Consider the following 25,353-nt stretch of genomic DNA (forward strand, 5'->3'; position numbering starts at 1 on the left):
TAATACATTTGCGAGCTCTTAATAGTTTCCTACCAAACACACAGCCCTCGGTTCATTACTGGCCCAAAACCAGCAACATTTTCTTGAGTTTGGGCAAATGGCCTTATCTCAACCAAGTTTTCAAACACGCCCTAAATACTACTCCATCTGTCCCATAACAAATGTCATAATTTCCTTTTTGAATTGTCCCTAACATATATCCTAATTCTAAAAAAGGTAAGTGGACTCCACCACCTTTTACGTTTTTACCTTTAATCATCTACACTTTAATTTTATTCCTCTCACATAATAAAAATGGACTTCACTACTCTCTATTATTTTTTATTTTTTTTACTCTTTAATCATACTCACATAAATTCTCATACCAAAACAAACTAGGACACTTGTTATGAAACAGAATGAATATTTTCTTAAATCTCGTGCCTAAAAGAAATTTACTTACATGTTTTTTATGTTTATAACTTATTATAAATTTCCACAATTCTAAATTTTCACACATATAATATAACTATATAAGAATTATTTTGATTGTCCTTTAAATTTGTTTGTAAGTTATTATATTATTTACGATTTTTAAGTTAAATAAAAATTTTGAAATCTAATCACAAATCATTTAATTTCATAAAAAAGAATAAAAAAAAATTGAAAAAAAAGAAAAAGCCCAGAAACCGCCGGTAGACCCGGAATCGGTGGTTCAGGTTTCGAAAACCGGCCCTTGAACAATAAGGCGGGCCGGTTTAGGTTCATGCTCCTGTCGGCCCGGAACCGGCGGTTTTCGGCCCGGTGGCACCACTAGCTTGGCCCATGACTACCACATCATTCATACTACAAATGCAAAATTCGACCTATTCGTCAAACTTAAGTTCTCGTCGGTTGAAAGAGATACAAGCATAAAGGGAGGTTCAGATGAAATTCTCAGAACATGTGGAAGCACATTCATATTGCTATATATTAGTACAATTGAAATTCTATAAACGAAACATGAAAAAAAAAAAAACAAACAAACAAACAAAAACAAAAACAAAAAGAACAAACAAACATGAAAACGTAAGTACGCAAATACTGCCTGCTTTTATTCATCTTGAGGCCAATCACCCAACTGCAAATCTTGAATCACTTGAAGACTGACCACTTTCAATACCCTGATCGTTTTTCTTTTTCAGAAAATTCCACACAAGCACGATCCCCTTGAATCATTTCTTCCATCCTGGGAAGTAATACATACAAAGTGAAATTTTCAACCTAGAGAGGATACCTACCAAGTGAAACAAATCGAAAACAGATCAAAAATTACATTTTTAGAATGCAACTCACATGTGCTTCCCTAAAGCTTGGCGATCTATCAACGTTAGATACCATCTAACAATATCTAAAATGTCAATTGTGTATCGGGTTGTACTCTCCATACCTTCTTTCCCTGCAGACCAACTGAATGAATTTGTTAAGTAGTCATGCTAATACATGAATCTCAACCATGCAAATAATCCAAACTTTGAAATCGCATATCATAGGCCACTGGTGGATACATATACTAAACAGGGTCTAGTTCAAATAAAAACTTCTTATTGTGCGAACTACGAGAACTCCTGCACTTATATAGTAAATGCACTGAACTATAAGTAATTTTGCAATATTTGCTGGATGTAGAGTTCTATGTAATTGTTTGGTGCAATTACTTTATAGGTTCAGTTCAAGAGTATTCACCGGGCTCACGGTAACAAGTTTTATTTGAAACACTCTCTAAAATCTACTAAAGGGACTTCGTTAGTAAGCAGTACCTAAGTGCTTGTATACATACTATCAATCAGCCATGATCCAGAAATTTTCTCGAATCAGATTTACATAAGGCATGAGATCAACCGGAAATATTTTAATCCAGCTGATAAAAGACAAAAAATTAGGTCAGTCTAAGGGAGTCCTTAGTTCGGTTTCATAGTAAAGCCTAAGTTTTGGAGTCAATGTGAGAAGTTGATCAAATCACTATAGTAAAAATATATGCAAAAGAGTACACTTACCCTAGCCTCAGATTGGATGGAGCCAGTTGTAAATCCATTTTCATGTACTAAAAAGGATTACTATAAAATTGGATGGCAATGATTCTATGGTGAAAATTGTCAAAACCCAAGCTTGGGATCATGGCCCTCTAGATTCAAGATTAGATCCAGTCATAGATTTGAATCCTTCCCCATGTCAAAAAGTCATATAATGCTGAAACTTCGAGCTGAATGTTTTACTCATCCAAATCCAGGAGGCACGTCAGGATCTTCATCACTGGCATCTACTGAATGCTTATGCTTGAGAACAGAAGAAAAGCCAGGTGGAGCACCATAATCCAAATTGTCAGGCTCTGCTAAATCCTCCAACTGCGACTTGTCTCCCTTGTTTTCTTCTATTGCTTTTCGTTTACGACGGTTTGGCCTACCAATATTGTTTGTTTGGTTCATTTGGTCCTTGTTTCGCCTCTCAGTTGGACCAAATCCTGGAGGGTCATTTAACTCTTCATCTGTAAGTGTGCCAACAGCTGCAAAAGGGCCAGTAGCATTTCCGATCACTAGCTTGTCAACTGGTGTTGAATCCTTTTGAGAAGAGAACTCACCATTAACCTTCCCTTCGGGATTTGATAATTTATCATAAACTGACTGTACAGTTTCTTTTATTTCAGGCTGCATGCCATCAGCAGATCTAATTATATTCCACAAGCCATCAGATATTTGGTTCATCAGTTTGTCCCTGAAATATATAGAGGATTCAGATGAAACTTCAAGAACTGAACATTTTGTGGCAACTCTGACAGATTATCAAAATCTTCATGCAAGTCTTTCACGCAACAATATGTATATTTGTGTCAGCTGCAAATCTGAGAAGTTATCTTACCCAATTTCTTGGTGTATTGCATCAGAAAGCTGGCGTGGTTTCATAGACTCAGCGCCTGGACGACTTAGTGATACTGATTGTTTCACCATTGATATAATATTGCTTCGCAATTCTTCCTGTGGAAAATTACGGAGCTAACATTATGCATTAGAAGGCAGAAACAACTGAAAGCGAAAGGCAGAGAAAGAAAGAAGCATTAACGACTATGAAAGAGAGTGCTACAGACATCTAATGAATTATCACCACCATCCTATACAACTTTCTCTTCTGTTCTGAATCATGGACAGTACATACCAAATTAACAGATTAAACCATTTCCAAGCAGGAAATCCTCCATTAAAACATCCAAGTCAGAATTTTTGACAACCTATGAATCAGAAGAATGGTATAAGTACTAGAATCTATGACTAATGAAACGTCCATAAAGAGACTATGTTCAATGCTACATTGTCGAATGCAATAGATATTTGTCATCGTTCATTTAGGGCCTTAAATCTAAAATGATATTCCTCCAATGATCTTTCTCACCAAAATAAAATTAATATAGTTATGGTTAAAATTCCTTTATAATTATCCGCACATACTCATGTTGCAGTTGCATAAAAGTCATGGCATGGAATCTAATAGGAATTAGGCCAAAATATTCATTTCACATGTACATTTGCCTTTATATTTGTTAGTTCTCTTTCCATCGTGGTACAACAATTTCAGAACAAACTACAACGATATTTCTTTTTACCAAAAATAACATTCATACAGTTATGGTTCTTTATTGAGAGTTACACTCTCACACACGCTCAATCACACACTAGGTGAGTCGAACCCCCGACCTACAAGTTGGAGGGGAAGCGTTTTACCAACTGAGCTGCACTTCATCGTAAATTCATACAGTTATGATTTAGGTATGATAAAATGATCCCATAATTATCCAAATTTCCACATGTCGCACTTTAAAAAAGCCATGGACATTGAATAACAGATATTAGGCCAAACAATCTCTCCTTCGTGTATATTTCAATTCATATTCTGAGTTCTCTTTCCATCACAATACAACAATTTTGGAACCAACTCCAACGATACTTTTTCACCAAAAACTAATATTCACATAGTTATGATTGGGTATAATATGAAGGTCCTATAACTATCCGTACTTGCTTATGTTGCAATTACACCAGAGTCATGGTTTTGAATCTAACAAAAAATCAGGCCAAATTTATCTTCCCCTATATTTTACTTCATATTTTGTATTTCCATTTCTATCATGATACAACAATTCGGGAGCCGACTCCAACAATATATTTTACCGAAAACAAGATTCGCAGTTATGATTTGGTATAACATAAAGTTCCTAGAATTATCCATCCTTGGTCAGGTGTCAATTGCACCAACATCCTGGCATTGAATCAAACAAAAATCAAAAGTGGCCAAACTGTCAATTTCCAGGAAGTACAAATTGTGATCCATTGACGCTTACAACAAGAAAACATAAATTATGGGAATATTTGTAGTATCGAATTTTGCCTGTGTCTATAAGTGAATCCATAGCTCAACTTCTTTACACCTAAATATTGGGATAACTCACACATTCATGAATTATATGGCAATATAGTTTAAGCAAAACTGAAATCAGTTCCAGAAAAAGACACGAGGTGCTGCAAGTTGATTTACATAAAGATAGCAAGTACTAGAGATACCGTAAGATGCTACAGCATAAATAACAATTAAATAATGTGCAAGTATTTATTTAATATCATTCATGAACTATCTAATGAACAAATATAATAAATAAATGCGAATATTTAGGGGATTATTTATTAGCTAAGAGCAATCATGACAATCAATTTCAAGGTTTTCATTTTCAGATTGCTGTCATTTTCAGCTATTTTGGGGTATAATAAATTCTTCTATGTCTTTGAATACAAAAATAGTTTGTTTGGTACCCATCTTGACAGTATTTTAGTGCTGTGACTGCAAGCTTTGATGACATTAGTAACACTGACAATCCAGCATTACTTCATCCTTCAACAATATGGGAAAAATCACAATTAATTAAGTTCTTGATCCATAAGAGAACAATTTAAGAAGTTCACTTTGTAACCTTCATCCAACTCTTTAGCTGAATTTAAAATAGGTATGTATTGTTGTCCATACAGGAAAGTAGTTCGATAAATTGATACTATTATCTACAACAATAAATGGTTGTTATGCTACTACCATTACTTTTGGCCTTGTAGCAACCTGGTTCAGCTCCTACCAGCATAGATGTCACGTACATTCTTCTAAATAACACATATCAGATTAGCTTTACATAACCAACCTTTAGGTTTTTTCTACAAGTATATTTTCTTACTTAACACAAGCTTCACTTATGCACACTCCCCATGAAGGACGAGACAGTTAGTCTTGCATTTCAAAGTGCATAAAGGTGTATCATAAATCTCATATATGTGGATAGCAAGAGGATTAAGAGATAGGGCAACTGGATAATGAAAGGAGAAAGGTATATATGTTTCTTATATTAATGCCATCCAACAACCCGTTTATCTCAATTTATCTTAGATTGTTTTACTCTATATTGAAGTCTCGTGCCAGTGTGCCACAACAGAGTTCATTCATCATTTTTCCCAAAGCCCGTAGAAAAGTTATATAATATCTTCTTTTTTCCTTCTGAACCATACAAGACTAGAAACAGGACCTTCACAAGAACATGGGTGGATGTTGTTTGTTCCATAATGGTAAAATCACTAACATGATAATGGTAAAACCACTTGCAATTTCCAAGCATTTGGGTCATCAAATACGCATGTCATAATCATTGCTTAATCATTACCATGCACTCACAATGTTGGTATTAGATGGAATACTGTCCACTGTCCAGAACAAACTAAAGTGGAAAAACATCAACCTTTCACATTGCACCAGACATATCAAAACCTCGTCTCAAAATAAATAAACAAAGGAACAAAAATGAATTTCCAACCAAACTATGACCAAATTTAGACATGGGTACCAAACATTTTTTATCCATAGTAAATCACCCACTGAACACACTATATTTGCAAGTCACTCACTAAATAAAAGATTAAGTGGAATATTCCTTCAAGATGAACAAACATTGGGGGTAAATTCCTCAACAGGAGTCCTATATCAGTCTAGCAGCAAATTCATATTATTCCCTAAAATGAAATGGTTTGGCATAGTTAACATAGTTCAGTGGTCAAGAAGAGAATTTGGTGGCACAGATCCATATCAGGCCATAGTTTAGTAGCAAATTCATATTACTGCCTAAAATGAAATATAAAAGTTCAAAGTTTACTTGTTTATTCTGGATTGAATGCTGGAAATCATAAAACTAATATATGCATCTTCTGTATACTCGATTTATCAACAAAAACGACAGATGAATCATATTCATATCTCACCACTTTAGGTACTATACATATCGCCTAATTAGTGAATCAAATCTGAATTAACCACACAGTTAGAGTACTCTAACAATCCATCCTTATCCGATAAAGTAAACAAGACCACATTTATTAAGGAATTAGAAATTTCAACTTTATAAATAGTTCTCTTCGCAAGAAGAACTGGTTAAATTTACAATCACCAAAACATGCAGCGGAAAGAGCTCAGCTCGCAATAACCACAGCAGCTGTATTAAGCGAAACGCTGCAAAGTAGGCGCGCACAAAGAAAAACAAAATTCGCCAATTGAAAGCCAGTAACTGAGGCAGAAAACTCACATTAACCTTGAGTTTACGGATGATCTTTCGACGAAGCCGATCGAAATCACCGTCGTCTTTGAGCTTCGAAATTACATCCTCAGCTTTTACACGGCCGCCGCTGCCGTTGAAGCTCGTATTTAGCATCGGTGTTTGTAGACCCAATATGCGTAAAAGTGTTCACATAGACATCCGTTGTGCGCTGCGATTTGGTGATTTCCTACGCGAAAGAAAAGCGGAGAAGACAAGAAAAAAGGGGAAGCTATCGAAAGGAGAAGGAATTGAGACAGAATTTCTGCGATCTTGTTTAGGATTATATACAATTTACAGCAACCATAAATGGCAGCTCCCCCAACCGAGGTTCGAATCATAAAACCTAAAATCCAATTCTATATATTTATTTATTAAATTTTAAATTATGTAAACATATCAAAATATCATAAATTATGGAGTATTAATTAATAACAAAAAATTATGTTACTTTAAATATTAATATTTAATTTAAAATAGTGTATAATAACAATACTATCAACTTAATAAATATTGTTGATGAGGAATAAATCGTGGAGTCATTAAGATCATGACACGTGTCCATCTACAGAAGTGAGGATCGGGGCGGACTATGCCAACGCTGAGGGTAACAAAAGAACGGGCGGAGAACATCATGGGATGACAGGGTTGTGATGCAATGCAAGAATGAAACAAATTTGCGCGGATCTGACAGGGGTGCATACATTCATCCTTGACTTCGGTCATCGCTGGAAAAGATGACAAAAATCCCGACAAACACCAATGATTACTGACACATAGGTTTTCGGAGACCGTTAGCTAGTACATGAGGGACGCGTGTTTTATACAGGAAAATACTGAAATATATATATCATCCATTTGTATTTCATGACTTATACAATCATAATTAATACAACAGTTTATTTCTCTTTTTCAAGTATCTGCGAACATGTGATTAAATTGATTCCAAACAGTAGAATCTAAGCTTATCATTCTTAAACTCATCAATTGTTTAATAATAATAATTAAATTTATAAATTATAAAATAAATAATTTAAAATTTATAAATTATAAAGCAAATATTTTAAGTCAATCTCATTTAGAGCAAATAACATTAAACCATATATCTGTCATTTAATATAACAATTTTAAACTATTAAAAGTTCAAACTGTATTATTATTATTAAAAGTTTATATTTAAATAGCCCAAAATTAATTAAAAAGTTCAAAAAAGTACGAATAACATAAAAAAAAATATAATAACAAATATATTTATATAAATAAACAAATCTATACAAATATATAATATTTTTAATTTTAATTTTAAGATGGCGCCCACTTATTTATTAAAGGAAAAAGGATGGCATCTAGCTATTTTTTCACCAGCAAATGAAAACAAAATAAAAAGAATGTATAATGTTCAACATTAGAGATAGATGGACATAGTTTTGACAATTTAAACGACAATAATTTTTTATTTTCAAATAAATTTTTATAATTTTACATCAAATTAAAGATCTTCTCGTAATCTTATAATTTAATATCGATACTAAATAATTTTCCATGAATCAAAGTTAACAATTTTTTGAAAAGAATTAAAATACAAAGAAAAAAAAAGAGAGAAAATTTGAAAAAAAAAAAAAAAAAAAAAAACCCATATATTTTAACTGGTGAAGGCGGTTATGACCAACACAGATGTCAGAAACACGAAAAACATGAAGAAATTGTAAAGATTGTAGAAAAGAAATAGTTTCTCATTTTTTGTATTCATTTTGAATGTTGGAATAGTTTTTTTTTTTGTATACATATAATTAGAATAGAGGAATAGTTAATGTCTTTATATTTGAATATTCCTTGCTATTTATAGGCTAAACCTCCTAAACCCTAATACCAAGGGCCCATTAATGTAGGTCTCTTGGTCCAAGCCTCGTTAAAATCTTTATGACGAAAACTCAATGGGAAAAACATCAGTAAAGAAAAAAAGAGTACTTGGTCTAGATAAAAGAGTTCAAATTAATTACATATATTTTTTATATCTCAGTACTGGCAATAGTGGTCAGCTCTGATCAATTTTCAGGCCTACTTTGTGTCTTTGTTACTTCTTTAATTTTGACTTTCGCTTTCAGATCTGACTTTCTACTTTCTTCAGACTCGTCGCAGCTCTGCCAAATTACATGCCTCGGCTATGGTGGACCTGAATTTGTATTCGCTAGCTTCAAATGTGCCCAACGTGGCTTTAAACCTATGACAATATCAAATAATACGAATATAATAGTTTATTTATAATCATGTATGGCTTATATATTTGGGCCTTATATGGATTTAAAACATCTTATTTGGGCTTTCCCTAAAAAAGAGAATTCATGATTCCGTCCTCATCAATATCTATATAATATTCCATCCGTCTTATTGATAATTACTTGTTACGGTTCGACACAATTATTAAGAAAAAGAGTGATTAAAAGATAAAAGTGATAGAAAATGGTGGATCCCACAACTTTTTGTGAGAGAAGGTGATTTTATTTTTTTTATTTTTTTAATAAGTCATTATCAATGGGACAGACGAAAAAAAAAGCGAGTCATGGAGTTAGTGATGACCTGAGCTAACTGGAATCGACGGTTCGGCCCGAAAACGGTCCGGGAGTCAATGGTTCCGGCCAGAACCGTTGACCATGGGCCGATTTCGAAACCAGACCGCCAAAAGGCAAGGGCCGGTTCAGGTTCAATTTTTTTCGACCCGCGGCCCGCCGGTTCGCAGGGTGGCAGGCGTAGGCAGCAATGCTAGGCACGACATGCGAGGCTGGAACCGTTGGTTTTGGGCGGTTAACTGGCGGTTTTCGATGAAAACCGCCGGTTAACCACCCGAAAACCGGCGGTTTCGGCCGAATTTTAATTTTTTTTTTTCAAATTCAAATTCAAATTTCTCTCACCCAATTTTATGTATAAATACCCTCATTCTTCCACCTTCAAAACCATCCCATTGTGTTACCAATTCTACACTCTCTTCTCTTCTACTTCTAATTCTCCTCCATTCTTTATGTGCTATTGCTCTTACTCTATAATTCTATTGTTATTCTCTTGCTTAATTACTTTATTGCTCTCTTGGTTACATTATATTACTACTACTAAATACTACTATCTATTATACTATATATTTCAATTACACTAGCACTACACACACTTGTTTTACATTATATTAATACTAAGTACTAAATACTATCTATTATACTATATATTTCAATTACACTAGCACTACACACACTTGCTTTACTTTATTGCTCTTGCTTACATTACATTACTAACTACTAACTTACTAAGTACTAAGTACTATCTATTATCTATCTATTATATATTACTATATATTTCAATTACACTAGCACTACACACACTCTTACTTTACATTAATTGTTACTGACTCTCTAATATCTATTATTATCTCTATACTTTTCTCTACTTGTTATCATGTCTCAAGGACGTGGTAACCGTGGCAAGTCTATCAATGTCGAATCCGACGAAGATATTGGTAGCACTCCAACCTATCCTAAAAATGTTCAAGTTCCATCATCATCCTCTAGGAGAAAAGCGCCCGTTTCACGAGGACCTTATGGCGGACGCCGGGAGGCTACCAATTTGGTGGGTGAACAATATGCTACAAAACTTTAAGAAGAGGAGGATGAAGCCTATGCACGTCATTTTCATAGCCAAGAGGCGGAGGAGGAAGCCGATCAAGCACAACATAAGGGTAAGGGTAAGGCTAAATCACTTACTTCTGACATTTTCCTTAAAAAATTTAAGAAAGTGCCTAGAGAAAAATATCCAAATGAAGCTCCAAATGCTCCCGAGAAGTTCATGGCCTATTGTAACTATTGTGATGTCGTTTACAAATGGACGGCGAGAAGAGGTTATGGCACCTTCCAAAGGCACATGGAGAATAAGCATAAACCCGAGTTTGGAATCCATACAACTCAAACTCAACTACATCCCCAAGCCTTCCAAGGTAATCAACAAGGTAATGAACAAGGTAGTATTTTATGAAAATATGATCATGTAAATGCTCAAGATATAATGTCTCGTTATTGCGCTATGGAGCATTTGCCTTTTATGTTTGCCGACAAAATGACTTTTGAACATTCTATGAAAAATGCTTATAATCCCGCCACAAAAAAATTTGGTAGAACTACTATGTGCAAGCGTATTAGGCGACAAGTCCTAGAAAAAAAAAACGTGATTTAATGAAATATGTTAACCGTTTAAATCAAAAAATTTCTATATGTTCTGACATATGGAGTGATTCTTATAAAAAAAAAACTTCTTATATGAGTGTTACTTGTCATTGGGTTGAAGAAAGTTGGTTACTTCAAAATCGTTTAATTGTATTTAGAGATTTTAATGAAACACATAATGCTACCAACATTGCTCAATTGATTATTTTTGTTTTTTCATGCTCGATGTATTTGTCATATTTTAAATCGATGTGTACAAGATGTTTATACTCTTATTAATGATAGTGTTGATCCCATTAGACAAGCCGTTAATATTTTGCATAGAAAAGCGAGTATTGGCAAAAAAATATAAAAATATTGTCGTAAAAAAAAATCGATATACGAATTTAGTTAAAGATGTTTCTACACGTTGGAATTCAACATATGGCATGCTTGCATATACCATGAATTATATTGAGCATTTATGTGATTTTTTTAGACAAACTCCTGATGCTAACTTGTTTTTATTGCCCTCTTATTGGACAAAATGTGGTAGTTTATTTCAACTTTTAAAGGTTTTTTTCAAAATGCAACTACGGATTTATCCGATGTTTATTCTTGCACTAGTTTTAAAGTTGTTGGACATTGCATGTATATTGCTATTGCTTTAAATGCTTGTAGTAAAAATGAAGATTTGTACGACATATCATATGAAATGGTCCTTAAGTGGCTTAAATATTTTATTGAAATTCCCGATGTTTTTGTAGTTGCTAAGATTTTAGGTCCTACAATGAAATTTGCCGGTGTTTATCGCATGTTAGAATTTATCATGGTGCCGTTAAGGAAATATCTTTTTTTGAGAAAAAATTAGCAAATAATCAAGAAATAGAATGGCACCTTCCCGAATTAAATGCTATTAAACTTAGAATAGATAGCACAATTAGGGCCTTATTTAATGAATATGAACAAAAATATATGCTAGCAAACCCATCATACTCTTCAAGTGTAGGTACTAGTAGTTCACAAGGTCAATTTGGCTCCTCCTTAGAAAGTGATTTTGATTCGAACCAATGGGCTCAAGCCGCTTATTCATTTATGCAAATACAAATGAGCTATACTACTAACGAATTAGATATATATTTGTTCAGTACATTTGTTTTAAAAAATGTAGGTGGTGAACAATTCGACGTCTTGAAATGGTGGTCCTTGCACGAGAGGGAATATCTCATACTCGCCATCATGACAAAGGAGTTATTCGCGGTTCCGGCCTCCACGGTCTCCGTCGAGCAAGCATTTAGCGTTGGTGGACTTGTCTTGGACGAAAGAAGAAGCAACATGGATTCTCGAAACATGGAGGCCACCATATTGCTTGATGATTGGTCCAAAGCCGAGTTGCGAGCTCAAGAGAACCAATGGGATCAAGCCGACGAGAGCCCAAATGATGAATTCACTGAGTCCAAAAGATCCGACACCGAGGAGGCCTACGATTAGGTAAGTTAAGGTAAGAAAACTACGTGTGCTTTGATTCTTCATTATTCAATGAAGATACGTAGGCCACTCAATTTTAATATTTATATTAAAAATGAGCTCAAGCCCTTGATTCTTTTTTCCCCTTGTAAAACAACTTTATTTTGGAATTAGTATAATGAATTAGTTATTTAGTTAATATTAGTTAGTTTACTTATTCAATTTTGAAGATTGTATCCTTGTAATATTTTTTTTGTACATAGAATAAATTCAATCAAGATATCAATTTTTATGCATTATTTTGATTGTTAATGTGTTAGAATTATTTTTCCTTTATTGTATTTCAATTTTCACTATTTCAATACAAGACATTTAATTTTAAAAAAATATGACATAAAAATTATTACAAGTTTACAACTTATTATAAATTTTCACACATAAAGAATTATTTTGATTGTCACTTGTAAGTTATTATATTATTTAAGATTTTTAAGTTGCGTAATTTCAAAATTTAAAAAACACAACATATATTTATAAATTATACTCCATCCGTCCCACGAATCTTGACACATTTCTAAATAAGGTAATTACTTTCTCTCTCATACTTTATCATTTTTATTCCCTTCCATCTCTTACTTTATCAATTTTATTACATTCTCTCTCCTACTTTATCACTTTTATACTTTATTAACTACACACTTAAAACACTAATCTACAATTCCTTAATTCTCGTGCCAAAACCAAACCTGTCAAGATTCGTGGGACGGAGGGAGTAAGTTATTAAGTTGAGTAATTTTAAAAATTTTCAACACTTGTAAAGTAAAAAAAATTCAAACTTTCAACACAAATAATTTAATTTCATAAAAAAATACAAAAAAAATATTTAAAAAAGGAAAAGCCCGAAAATCGCCGATTTTCGGTCCGGCCCGAAACCGGCGGTTCAGAGCCCAAAAATCGGCCCTTCAACAGAACAGGCAGACCTGGTACGGTTTCATATTTTTTCGACCCTGAACCACCGGTTCGAACCCGAAACCGACGGTTCATGAACCGGTGGCAACACTAGATGGAGTATATAGAACTAGAGTTTTCCACCTTCTTCAAAGTGACTTTATCAATGTTTTGCCACCCTAATCCTATCGTTAAAGTGCATTTGACAAAGATGGTAATTGGAAGACTCCCACTACACTATGAGCTACTACTTAACTGACGGCATCAACCCAACATTGATCATATTTAGTCGTAGTTCAAATAATGTAATCTTTTAAATTATTGTAAGTTTTTTCTAATTAAGGTTGAATTTTAATGTTAATGAATTGTTTGTTGTAAAAATTCAATATTTATTTTAATCTACAAATGCATTTACTTTGAAGAAAACATAAAAATTAGAGAGTCCAATTTATGAGCTCCCCTTTATAGAGAGAGGAGGAGGATCTTATTATCATGAGTCAATATATGAAAGTAGTCACTTTCTTTTAGTAAACTTAAAAATTTATCCACTCAAATAAAACTTTAAAAGTTATCGACTTTTTTTGTTAAATTACTAAACTGCCCCTAAGATTAAAATTAAAAAACTACTCACACTAAACCCCTATCTCTCTCTTCTCGGTCTCTCTCTCTCTCTCTCCTTCCTCCCCCCACCACCGCTCTCTCTCTCTCTCGTCCTCGCCGCCCGTCCGCCACCGCCTTCGTCGTCATCATCATCGTCCTCTAGTGGAATGAATTGTTTCTGTTGATTGGTTTTGTCTTGCATGGATTTTATGGCTTATGGATTTGCATTAGGTGTTACCGATGGCGGTGGGATTAGTCTCAACGCTTCAATGTTCTGAAGGAGTCACTTTGTGATTTCCGATGCTTCAGTTTAACTTACATAGATCTTCTGTGATGTTTTTGGCCTGTTTTTCTTGTATAAGTGATGAGATTTTTGTGTAGTTGGATGGCCAATTTGTGAAGAAAATAAAAAATCTTTGTTATGGTTAGTCTTTGGCTTGAATGCTGATGTGTTATAATATGCGTGCTGATTTGTAAATAATGTAAATAATATGCGTGCTGATTTGTTCACCAATAGGGGATATGAAAATTGAGAATTGTGTGAATTCACGACTAACTCGATGAATTCACAACTAACTCGAAAATTGAATAATTTGTCTGGTTAATGTTCTAGAATTCATAACCAACTCGATGAATTCACAACTGAATTATGAATTCACAATTGAATTACCAGCGTTGGTTGTGAATTCACAACCAATAAAACTTGAATTCACAACCAACACTATTTCTAGTTGTGAATTCACAACCAATAAAATTTGAATATACAACCAACACTATTTCTAGTTGTGAATTCACGCGAATTCACAACTAACACTATTTATAGTTGTGAATTCACGACTAACACTATTTTTAGTTGTGAATTCAAACATTAAAACTTGAATTCACAACCAATACTAGCTATTCAGTTGTGAATTCGAGTTTCAAATCTTGAATTCACAATCAAAATTAATGACAACTGTGAATTCGACTGGTTGTGAATTCGCGGGCAATTTTAAATTTTTATATGCAAGGGTAAAATGGTAAGTATTGCTAATTTTTAATTTTTTTATTTTAGTGGATATTTTTAAAATTTATTACTCCCTCCGTCCACGAAATAAACTCTTACTTGCCCTTAAATTTCTATCCACCAAATAAACTCCTACTCTGCTTTTTAGACAATTATACCCTCCATTCTTTTTAAGTTTTACTACCCTTTACCATTAAATTTGCTAATCTAAAATAATTAACCTATTTGACACCTTAATTAAATAATCCTACCCAAACCACTAAATAACCTATATCGGCCCATTTGTAACCTTTCTATCTCATTTCTTTCCCTTTATGGGAAAATCTATCTTCTTCGCCAATCTTCTTCTTCTCATCTTCTTCTTCTCCGTTCAACTATGTCTGAATCACAGATATCTGATAATTTTGTCTGGGCTTCACCATCGGTGGAGAACGATTCGGGATCCACCGACCTCCCGTCCATGGAATCGGTGGCAAAATCCTATGCCACCTTCCTTGGGCTTGAGGTGTCGGAAACTGAGTCCATGGTGCCGGAGACGGAGTCCCTGGTGCCAGAAACATAATCCATGGTGCCGGAAACTAATTTATTCGGCATGCAACTCGATTCTTTTGATGACTACCAACAACCGTGGCTTGCTACTGAATCTAGGGTCCCGCCGCCTCGATCTAAGATCCATTTGCTCCTGGCGACTAGATCTACTACTGATCGGGTCCCAGCGACGAGATCTCTTGAAGCTAGGGTTCCAGAACCCGGATCTCTGGAAGAGGCAGAGTTCTACAACTTCGCCCAATATGAGAGTAAAAAATGGATGAAATGGGTGGGCATCTCTAAGGCGGTAATCCTCGATGATGGTGGGTACGGTGCTTGGCTTGCTAGCAGTGGCCGGAGCGTGGATGAACCTCTGCCGCCGCCGCCCTCCGTGCGAAAGGAGCTGGAGGCCTCTGTCCGTGCTCGGAGGCTGCAAACCCTAGGAATTTATTTTTTGGGTCACCTACATCTCCTCTAATCAGGTGAAATCGTTCTTTGTGGATTTGTGTATGTTTTACTGCTTTTGGGGGCTGGTGATGCCTTGGTAATGTTCATGAACTGATTTGTGTTGCTTTACTGCTTTTGGGGGCTGGTGATGCATTGGTGATGTTCTTGAACTGATTTATGTTCCTATTACTAAGTGTGTGGGCCGTTTATGTCATTTGTTGGCTATTGAACTGATTTTGAATGGATGATACCACATTGATCCATGCTTGATCCGATGATGAAACTTTTATGAGGATTTGTGTATGTTTTACTGCTTTTGGGAGCTGGTGATGCCTTGGTGATGTTCTTGAACTGATTTATGTTCCTATTACTATGTGTGTGGGACGTTTATGCCATTTGTTGGTTATTGAACTGATTTTGAATGGATGATACTACATTGATCCATGCTTGATCCGATGATGAAATTTTTCTAAGGATTTGTGTTTGTTTTACTGCTTTTGGGGGCTGGTGATACCTTGGTTATGTTCTTGAACTGATTTATGAGGATTTGTATATGTTTTACTGCTTTTGGGGGGCCTGTGATGCCTTGGTGATGTTCTTGAACTGATTTCTGAGTATTTGTGTTTGTTTTGCTGCTTTTGGGGGCTGGTGATGCCTTGATTATGTTCTTGAACTGATTTATGAGGATTTGTGTATGTTTTACTACTTTTGGGGGCCTGTGATGCCTTGGTGATGTTCTTGAACTGATTTATGAGTATTTGTGTATATTTTACTGCATTTGGAGGGCTGGTGATGCCTTGGTGTTGTTCTTGAACTGATTATGAACAATGATACTGCATGAACTTAAATAAAAAGCCCTATGATGAGTATTTTCTGAGGGCAGGGGTTATACACATTGATGAGCCACCACTATGTTGTAAGCCTAGTTTTGGAGGTACATTAGGTGTATAGCAGCTAAATAAACATGATTTACATTTCAAACAAGTCAAAAAGAGAGATTAACATATGTTTGGGTTTGTAAACCTTAACAAAAAGTTATGCTTCCTACTATCCTAACTGATAACCACCTGTTGTAGCCTTTGCCTTAGTACATCTATGCTGCCTTGACCTATCTCTTCAATGTCCTGCATGTTTATGAACTGAATTGTTTCATGTACTAGTTGTTCCTCAACAGCTAGTACATCTGGTAGAATCTGCAGCCTGCTTAATCTTTCCTTGTTCATATGGGGGATCTTATAGTTGTTGCCCCCTTGTCTTTGATGATTTCATGGTAGCAACTCTGTAATGTGAAGAATACATGATTAAGCTTATCTGGAGGGTACTCTTCATAAGCTTCTTGCACATTCTTGAGTAGTTCTTCCACATTCTTGGCTGGTTTCTGGTCTTTCAATGTCTGGATTGCCCTAAAAAAACCGAGGTCATTCACGTTGGTGTCCGGGGAATTAGCAGGTTGGCAGACAAGTTGGATATTAAATCCATCTTGTCTTGCAACTGCTAAAAACTCCGGGTCATCAGGCTTTATATGTGGCTTTGCATTGTCTTGTTGGATGAATATCTCCTTGCTTGCAAATTCAGGCCATTTAGCCTTAAAATAAGGAACCATCTGTCAATAATTGAAACATAAGCTATATGATGAATTCATAATTAGAAATCTGATAGCAAAACATAAATAATTGAACCTTTGTGATCATGCAGTCCCAAATTATAGGTTTGGTGATGTTTGGAATGGGTTTTACTTCCAATGTGCCTTTGATCATGTTCTTTGAATTCCTCTTTACTGCTTCCTCGGTTATGAAGGGATAAATCCCTAGTTTACCATAAAAAATAATGTTTCCTTGTGCATCTATGATTGGCCTTGCCAACGCACATAAACATTATTTTATCGATAAATCTCTTTGATTTGCAACTCCTATAAGGTTCTTTTTCGCCAGGTAACAGGTAGTATCTGTCTTTACACTTTGTTAGATAAAACCACTTCTCGTCAATGTGTATTGTATTGAACATGGACTGAAATTTAATGAACCCCGCTTCATTTACTGCACTAAGTTGATTCAAGCTCCATTTAAGCCTACATAACTTATTTTCAGAGGTCAAGAAAGGCTTGATTGCATTTGTATGAGGTTTAAGCTTCTTTTCTTTCACCCACACATGCACAAGTGATTTACTAACCCCTAAATTACCTGTCATCACTCTTATGGATGATCTCTGTAACACGGACAATTTCTTCACCTTTTTTGCGTCTATCTTCCATTTATCTTTGTGTCCTAACCCTTTCTTCGTTGATTTCAACTGAATAGGTAACCCGAGGGCTTGTTGTGAGTTGGCAGATTTCCAGATCGTCCAAACGGTCCTCAAGTCGACGTGGAACTTCTCGGCAGCCTGCTTCTTCGCACCATAATGGAGCTTTCCATATGTGCTGTGTTGGAGCAGCCATTGAGCCAAAGAAATTCTATCTTCATTAGTTAACTTAGGCCTTGCTCTTAAATTTGTCATATTCTCTTTTGTAATGAATGCTGTGACAGCAGTAAATGCCCCTATTTATTTATGTTTAGAAGTTAGGTGATGTCTTCTAAAATTCCCTCCAAAATTTTCGGTACTTGTAATCTGATAATTTTGGAATGGTTAGTAAAAAGAACAACTTTTGCCTCATAAACTTGGCGTCGATTTTACTGATTTATTTGTAGCACTTTTTTTTCCAACCGATTTCTTTAATTAAGTTTATTTAATGGGCAGTTTATTTAATGGACAGTTTATTTAATGGGCAGTTTATTTAATTAAATTTATTTAATGGCAGAAAATAAGTAGAATCTAAAATAAATAAGGAATAAAAAGGATGTAAATAATTTAAGTAAATCAAAAGCAAAAAGAATGAAAATGGTGTAAATACCTTTATGCTAATGAAAGATTAAGAAAAGTAATCAAAAGTCATTAATACTACCCTTTTATCCCACCCACAACACCTTTTTAACCGTAACCGAACCGAAAAAACCGATTTTTTCGGTTAACCGATAACCGATTTTTATCGGTTCGGTTCGATTATCGATTAGTGTGTTCATCACTAATCGGTTAATCGGTTTAACCGGTCGGTTAACCGGTTAAACTGATTAACCGGTTTATTTTATATTAAATTAATTAATTTATAATTTAATATTTTAATTTAAATAATGCATTAACATTTCAAGTATCTATAATTTTTTTTTGTTCTAAATTATCATAAGTTATGAATTGGTGCAGTGGATAAGACCTTATTCTTTCTTTCAAAGCTCAAGAGTTCAAATCTTATTGCACACATTCTACAAATTTGAATTTTTTAAAATAAAAACCGGTTAATTCAGTTAACCGATTAACCGAATTAACCGGTTAAATTCGGACAAATTGAGAAAATGGCCCTTAACCGGTTCCGGTTAACCGATTTACCAGCCCTAGTTAAGTCAGTGCCGAACCCCAACTGAGAGTTTATTTCGTGGACGGAGGGAGTATTTCAGAGTGGCTATTTTCAAAATTCACTCTATTATAATTATAGTACGGTTGTAACTACCAGTATTATTATTAATATTTTTTTACTTATTGCCGTATATTATTAACCAATCAAGTTCCACAATAATTATAAGTTCAATACACAGAGCCCAATTTTATAAAAACAATTGGACTAACGTGATACTAGACCTGATAGTATATAAACTCTATGATGAATAATCTAAATGGTGGAAATTTGCATGATCCAAATCGAGATTTATTTTTTGTAGTGGGCAGAATTAATGAAAGTAGAGTTGTAGTCTCATCTAAAACCTTAAAAATCATAGACTTCCCTCTATTTGATAAGAATAGGTTCATTTTTTTTTTTCGTTCCCATAAAATTATAGTACATATTTATTTTTGGTTATGACCCATCACTAATACTTTTATGTTTTTTATAATCATAGCTCACCATTATTTATAACGTTTAATACGAAAGTGAACTTAATTTTTTCACTCATAACACACTCACTTATTAATTATTAAAATTTGTCTATAAACTATTCATACTCTTCAAAACGGAATCGAGGGAGTATTAAGAATTTGATCTATAAGTCAATGGCAAATTACAACTGAATAAGAGAGAGTAGATGATTGAATCAGCTGGTCATTTAATTCATTTTGTAAATAATCTCATAGTTTATTGCGTAAACAAATTTATTAACTTGAAATAGTCTTACATAGATTTAGACAACAATAAACTTGTAAGAGTATATTTACTTTGATTGTAAATTTTTTATTAAAAAATGATAGATAAGAAAAAATAATAAAATAAAAAATAGTAAGAATATTAGTAGTATTTTTTTTGGTGTAATTACCTGTAAAAAATAAGTGAACATATATTTTTATCTCATTTTTCGTCAAATTAAAGGTACCCTAAAATGTTAACAAGAACGTACACTTGAGCTCATATATGCCCATAAAAGCTCAATAAAATATTTTCCCATAAACCGTGTCCACTTATTGCAAAACTTTGTCCGCATTTTGAATTATTATGCATATAAATGAGTCATTTCCTACAATTAATTTGTTATCCATGAAATATATGTCAATAGGCAAATATAAAGGTCAAATGAAAAAAGATACAAGCCCCTATTTCTCAATGAGATCACAATCAATTAGGTATGTAATCGCGATCAATTAGGTAGATACGTAGAATTTACAGTACCGACAGTTGTGGTTCGCAGTAAATACTAATGTTAAAGAAAACCATTTTTTTAAGAATTAGAAAACCATTTTTTTAAGAATTAGACAGACTGTCACTGTCGCTTAGTCGGGTAGTGACTCACTTTCAAGTTTCATCAGACCAATTTCCATAATTATTCGGTGCAATATTTATATTAATAAAATAAATATAGGCAAATACCAAAATACAGCAACTTCACAGCCCAAATCTCTTCCACAGTTCCATTATTACAGTCCACCACAGTCCCCTTCTTTTTCTCTTCATTCACACTACAGATTCATTCACTCAACAGAAAGAGAGAGACACCCACACCCATTTCCGCATCTCTCTAACTAAAAACTTGATCTTACATTACCAGATGCATCATCTATTAATTTTGCAGATCCAAACCTAGCTTCATTGAGCTCTTAATTTTTGAAGATTTGGTTTGCGAGAGGAAAAAAGTGTGCGAGTATGTACGGTAGGGATCCATGGGGAGGGCCTCTGGAGATAGCGGCCGATTCCGCTACCGACGACGACCGCAGCCGGAACTTGCAGGATTACGACAGGGCGGCCCTGTCGAGGCCGCTCGACGAGACGCAGCAGAGCTGGCTGCTGGGCCCCGGCGAGCAGAAGAAGAAGAAGTATGTGGATCTCGGCTGCATTATCGTTAGCAGGAAGATCTTTGTGTGGACTGTGGGGACCATTTTGGCTGCCGGATTGCTCGCTGGATTCATCATCTTGATCATTAAGACGGTGCCGCGCCACCACCCCAAGCCGCCGCCACCGGATAATTACACGCTGGCGCTGAACAAAGCCCTCATGTTCTTCAATGCTCAGCGTTGTGAGTATACATATTTTTTGAAACGTGAATTTCTGGTAAATTTAGGTTTATGTTTTTTGATCTGATGAATTTCTTTAAAAACTTCTGATTACGAGATTGGAAATTGGGGTTATATACTCATGCATTTCTTATACTTAGTTCCTTTTTGCCATTTGGATACGTCCAACAAAATTAATCCCTTTCTAATTTTGGAAACTTTGTATCATAGGCGGCCAAACTCGACTCACAATATTAATTAATTATTATTATTATTAGTACTATTTTTCCAATCTCTACTTGCAATATTAATTAATTGTTATTATTATCAGTACTATTTTTTAAGTGGGATCATTAGTCGATTTGTGTAGAAAGAGGAGAGTATTAGGAATATGACTCTAATCTTGCTGCCTGTCACTTTTCGATGATGTTTTGTTTTGTCTAAACTTTGAATTAGTCAATTATTGTGATTTGATTATTATATTGTAGTTTTCATCTATTGGGAAAGTATGTATAATTTAATCTGAAGGAAGGCTCTATATCTGATATAATGCATCTTTTGCACTAGAAAAATGATGAAATTGAAAGCTTATATGGCTGGAGCTTTGGTTTTTAGTCCAACTCACTGGAATTCTTTGCCGATTCATTAGTTTATTATGTCTCTGATTGATCAACTAATGCACAGTCTAATTCATGATACTCGTATTCGCAGCTGGAAAACTACCGAAGCACAATAATGTATCGTGGAGGGGCAACTCTTGTGTGAATGACGGAAAATCTGATTCTTCGACTTTGTTTAAAGACCTGTCTGGTGGCTATTATGATGCCGGAGATGCAATTAAATTCAACTTTCCGCAATCTTTTGCCATGACGATGTTGAGTTGGAGTGTGATTGAGTACAAGGACAAATTCGAAGCAGCTGGAGAGCTTAACCATGTCAAAGATATAATCAAGTGGGGAACTGATTATTTTCTCAAGACTTTTAATCACACTGCCGATACTATTGACAGAATTGTGTCACAGGTATAACTCGGGAACTGTAGAAAACCAATCCCATGAAACTTCACTTGTATCATGTTGAAAATTTTCTGTTTCTTGGGATTTTCCTACGCTTCTGTTGATGTCTTGCCTCTCTTTAGCTATATGTCAAAAGGGACATGCGTTATTCTTTTGCTTGAATATGCCTGATCAATCGATCAACCTAACACAGCTTCTGTTGTTTAAAAGACTTCTGGATAGATTTGCTTATTTAACCAGCTATGTTGATTTTTCATGGGCTTAAGAAAAGTATTGAGCATCTATAGTTTCTTATTTGCAGGTGGGACAAGGGGATACAACAGGTGGGACAGAGAATGATCACTACTGTTGGATGAGGCCGGAGGACATTGATTACGATAGACCTGTTACTGAGTGTCACAGTTGCTCAGATTTGGCCGCAGAGATGGCTGCTGCTTTGGCTTCTGCATCTATAGTTTTCAAGGACAACAAGGCATACTCACAAAAGCTTGTCCATGGTGCCAAGACTCTCTTTAAGTTTTCTAGGGATCAGCGTGGTAGATATAGTGTTGGTAATGAGGCAGCAATTTTCTATAACTCTACGGGTTACTATGATGAGTTTGTGTGGGGAGCTGCTTGGTTGTACTATGCCACGGGTAACAATTCGTATCTTCAGCTCGCTACAACTCCCGGCATTGCCAAGCATGCTGGTGCGTTCTGGGGAGGCCCCTACTATGGCGTGCTTAATTGGGACAACAAGCTTGCTGGTGCCCAAGTAAGAACCATAAATGTTTTCTTGTTTTGTCTGACTTGGGACTTGGTTACAACTTCAGTCTTCTTTGCTAGTTTATTGTTACTTCCAAAATGCCAAATTGGTATTGCTTTTTGGTTTTCTCCTCTCTTTTTTATATTTTGGAGTTATGATTTGTGAAAAATAATCTGATCAACCATCATCATGGGAAAGTATTGTACTTTTTCTGCAACATTACTTACATAACTTTCCTGTCTAGTATCTACTTCTTGTGTGAAAATCTTACTAATCAATTGCACAACTGTCTTTTGAATGTCTGTCAGGTGCTTCTGAGTCGTCTAAGGTTATTCCTGAGCCCTGGCTATCCTTATGAAGAGATTTTGAAAACATTCCACAACCAGACCAGCATATTTATGTGCTCGTTCCTGCCATATTATACATCATTTAACAGGACAAAAGGTAATCTATTTTGCTATAAAGCATCTTGTGCAGAATAAGTGGTTTGTTCCCGTTGGAAATTTTAGTTACTGTTCTGGTAATCATGAACAGGCGGCATGATCCAGTTAAATCATGGCAACCCTCAGCCTCTTCAGTACGTTGTCAATGCAGCTTTCCTGGCTACATTGTTTAGCGACTACATGAAAGCTGCCGATACGCCTGGCTGGTATTGTGGGCCTCATTTCTACTCAACAGACATCCTCCGTGAATTTGCAGAGACTCAGGTACGAATGATGCACTTCATATGTGAAGTATGTTGTTACGACTTAAATATTGGTGATTGTTTATGATAACTGGTGTCTCTGCTCCCATTTTTCCAGATGAATTACATCCTTGGTAAGAATCCCAGAAAGATGAGCTATGTTGTGGGCTTCGGCAATCATTACCCGAAGCATGTCCACCACAGAGGAGCCTCCATTCCGAAGAACAAGATTAAGTACAACTGCAAGGGAGGATGGAAATGGAGGGACACATCCAAGCCGAACCCTAATATTCTTGTTGGAGCTATGGTTGCTGGTCCTGACAAACACGATGGATTCCGTGATGTTCGTTCAAACTACAACTACACAGAGCCAACACTTGCAGGCAATGCCGGCTTAGTTGCAGCCCTTGTGGCTCTATCTGGTGAAAAGACTGTGGGGATAGACAAGAACACGATTTTCTCGGCTGTGCCACCCATGTTTCCGACACCACCACCACCACCAGCTCCTTGGAAGCCATAGGCCTTACTTTCATCTCTTTCTGTCTGCCGTGTGACTGGACGAATCGGATGCTCGGTCATGGTGTTTTTTGCTAAATTTGGGACGTTGGAAGGAAGGAACAGTAGCTCAAGATGTTGGAACATAGCTGGGGGTTGTGCTGGTTCTTGGAAAAATGGCCCAAATCTGGAAACATGAATCTTTTCCAACCTCAATTTACTTGGAAAATTGTGATATAGTGTGTATGTATATGTATGAATACCAACATAGTATTTTTTGAACGATAGAGTTTGAACATGAACTGCCAATTTGGGGCTTTTTATTCTTTCCTTAGGTTATACTGATCTAAAGTGATCAGAATAAACGTTATACTGATTTACCCTGATACAATATTATTTTAATTCTTTGTTCTTATGAGTCATGAAGGGTTGTTTTATTTTCGGAATAAATTTATGTCATTCTAAATTTTTTTATTGTGAATGTGATGCTTGCTTCAGGAACAGGAAACACGAGCGGGGTCACCTCCAGTTACAGTAGTGCTATTGCTACAGTGTCTCGACTTGTAATTTTGATCTCTCAATTTTGCCCATGTCCCATAGATTGAAAAAAAAAAATTCAAATTTCTCAAATTGGGCCGCTCATTTTATAGATTTCGAAAAATTGGGTCCAAGGAACAAGCGGCGAAGCCCTTCAAGCCTGAGTACGATAGCTCTGATCGTGAGTGAAGTCTTCCATTTTGTAATGTGTGACCTGAAATTTACTCGATCCTTTGAATTGTAGATACAATCGAGCTCGTTCAATCGCCGAAGAGCTACTAGGATTTGCGAGGATCTTCGCGTGGTTTAGGTATTGTCTGAGCAGGGCCTCTCCACTCCATTTAAGACGTCGATTAAGTTCACTTTGCCCATTATATTTCTGCCGTGTCATTACGAAAGTGTGAAAGAATGACCATAAATGATATCGACTGGTATTGCCGTGAAGGCATGGGTGCGTGGGCTCACTTGATTTCTATCGATTTCTCATGAACTGTGTCAAATTGATCTACAACCAACTGTTGTCTACTATTGCTTTGCTCTGTTTTTCAGACTTCCGCATGCGCCAATAATT

General features: G+C 35.4%; 2 protein-coding genes across 19 annotated transcripts; one reads left to right on the forward strand and one right to left on the reverse strand.

The window, feature by feature from the left end:
• Positions 1–912: 912 nt before the first annotated feature.
• Positions 913–6,994, reverse strand: LOC130994623 (uncharacterized). Of its 18 annotated transcripts, none has more exons than XR_009091836.1 (6): positions 6,617–6,994; positions 2,875–2,990; positions 2,597–2,730; positions 2,016–2,521; positions 1,315–1,417; positions 913–1,207 (listed from the first exon to the last, which is right to left on the reverse strand). XR_009091836.1 is itself a non-coding variant. In XM_057919684.1 (4 exons), exons 1-4 carry the CDS (start codon positions 6,740–6,742, stop codon positions 2,235–2,237), a joined length of 657 nt encoding a protein of 218 aa, XP_057775667.1. In that variant the 5' UTR covers positions 6,743–6,984; the 3' UTR covers positions 913–2,234. The 18 variants fall into 18 exon arrangements, 2 of the variants coding, with proteins under 2 accessions (XP_057775667.1, XP_057775666.1); XR_009091837.1 differs by having other exon boundaries at positions 1,315–1,428; XR_009091838.1 differs by having other exon boundaries at positions 1,295–1,428.
• Positions 6,995–20,620: 13,626 nt separating this feature from the next.
• LOC130994624 (endoglucanase 25-like) lies at positions 20,621–24,554 on the forward strand. The gene is made up of 6 exons (XM_057919685.1): positions 20,621–21,327; positions 22,016–22,326; positions 22,622–23,074; positions 23,374–23,509; positions 23,600–23,772; positions 23,869–24,554. The coding sequence occupies exons 1-6, from the start codon at positions 20,958–20,960 to the stop codon at positions 24,268–24,270; spliced, it is 1,845 nt and encodes a 614-aa protein (XP_057775668.1). The 5' UTR covers positions 20,621–20,957; the 3' UTR covers positions 24,271–24,554.
• Positions 24,555–25,353: the final 799 nt, after the last annotated feature.

This window comes from Salvia miltiorrhiza, chromosome 7, assembly GCF_028751815.1.
Source record: "Salvia miltiorrhiza cultivar Shanhuang (shh) chromosome 7, IMPLAD_Smil_shh, whole genome shotgun sequence".
NCBI lineage: Eukaryota > Viridiplantae > Streptophyta > Magnoliopsida > Lamiales > Lamiaceae > Salvia > Salvia miltiorrhiza.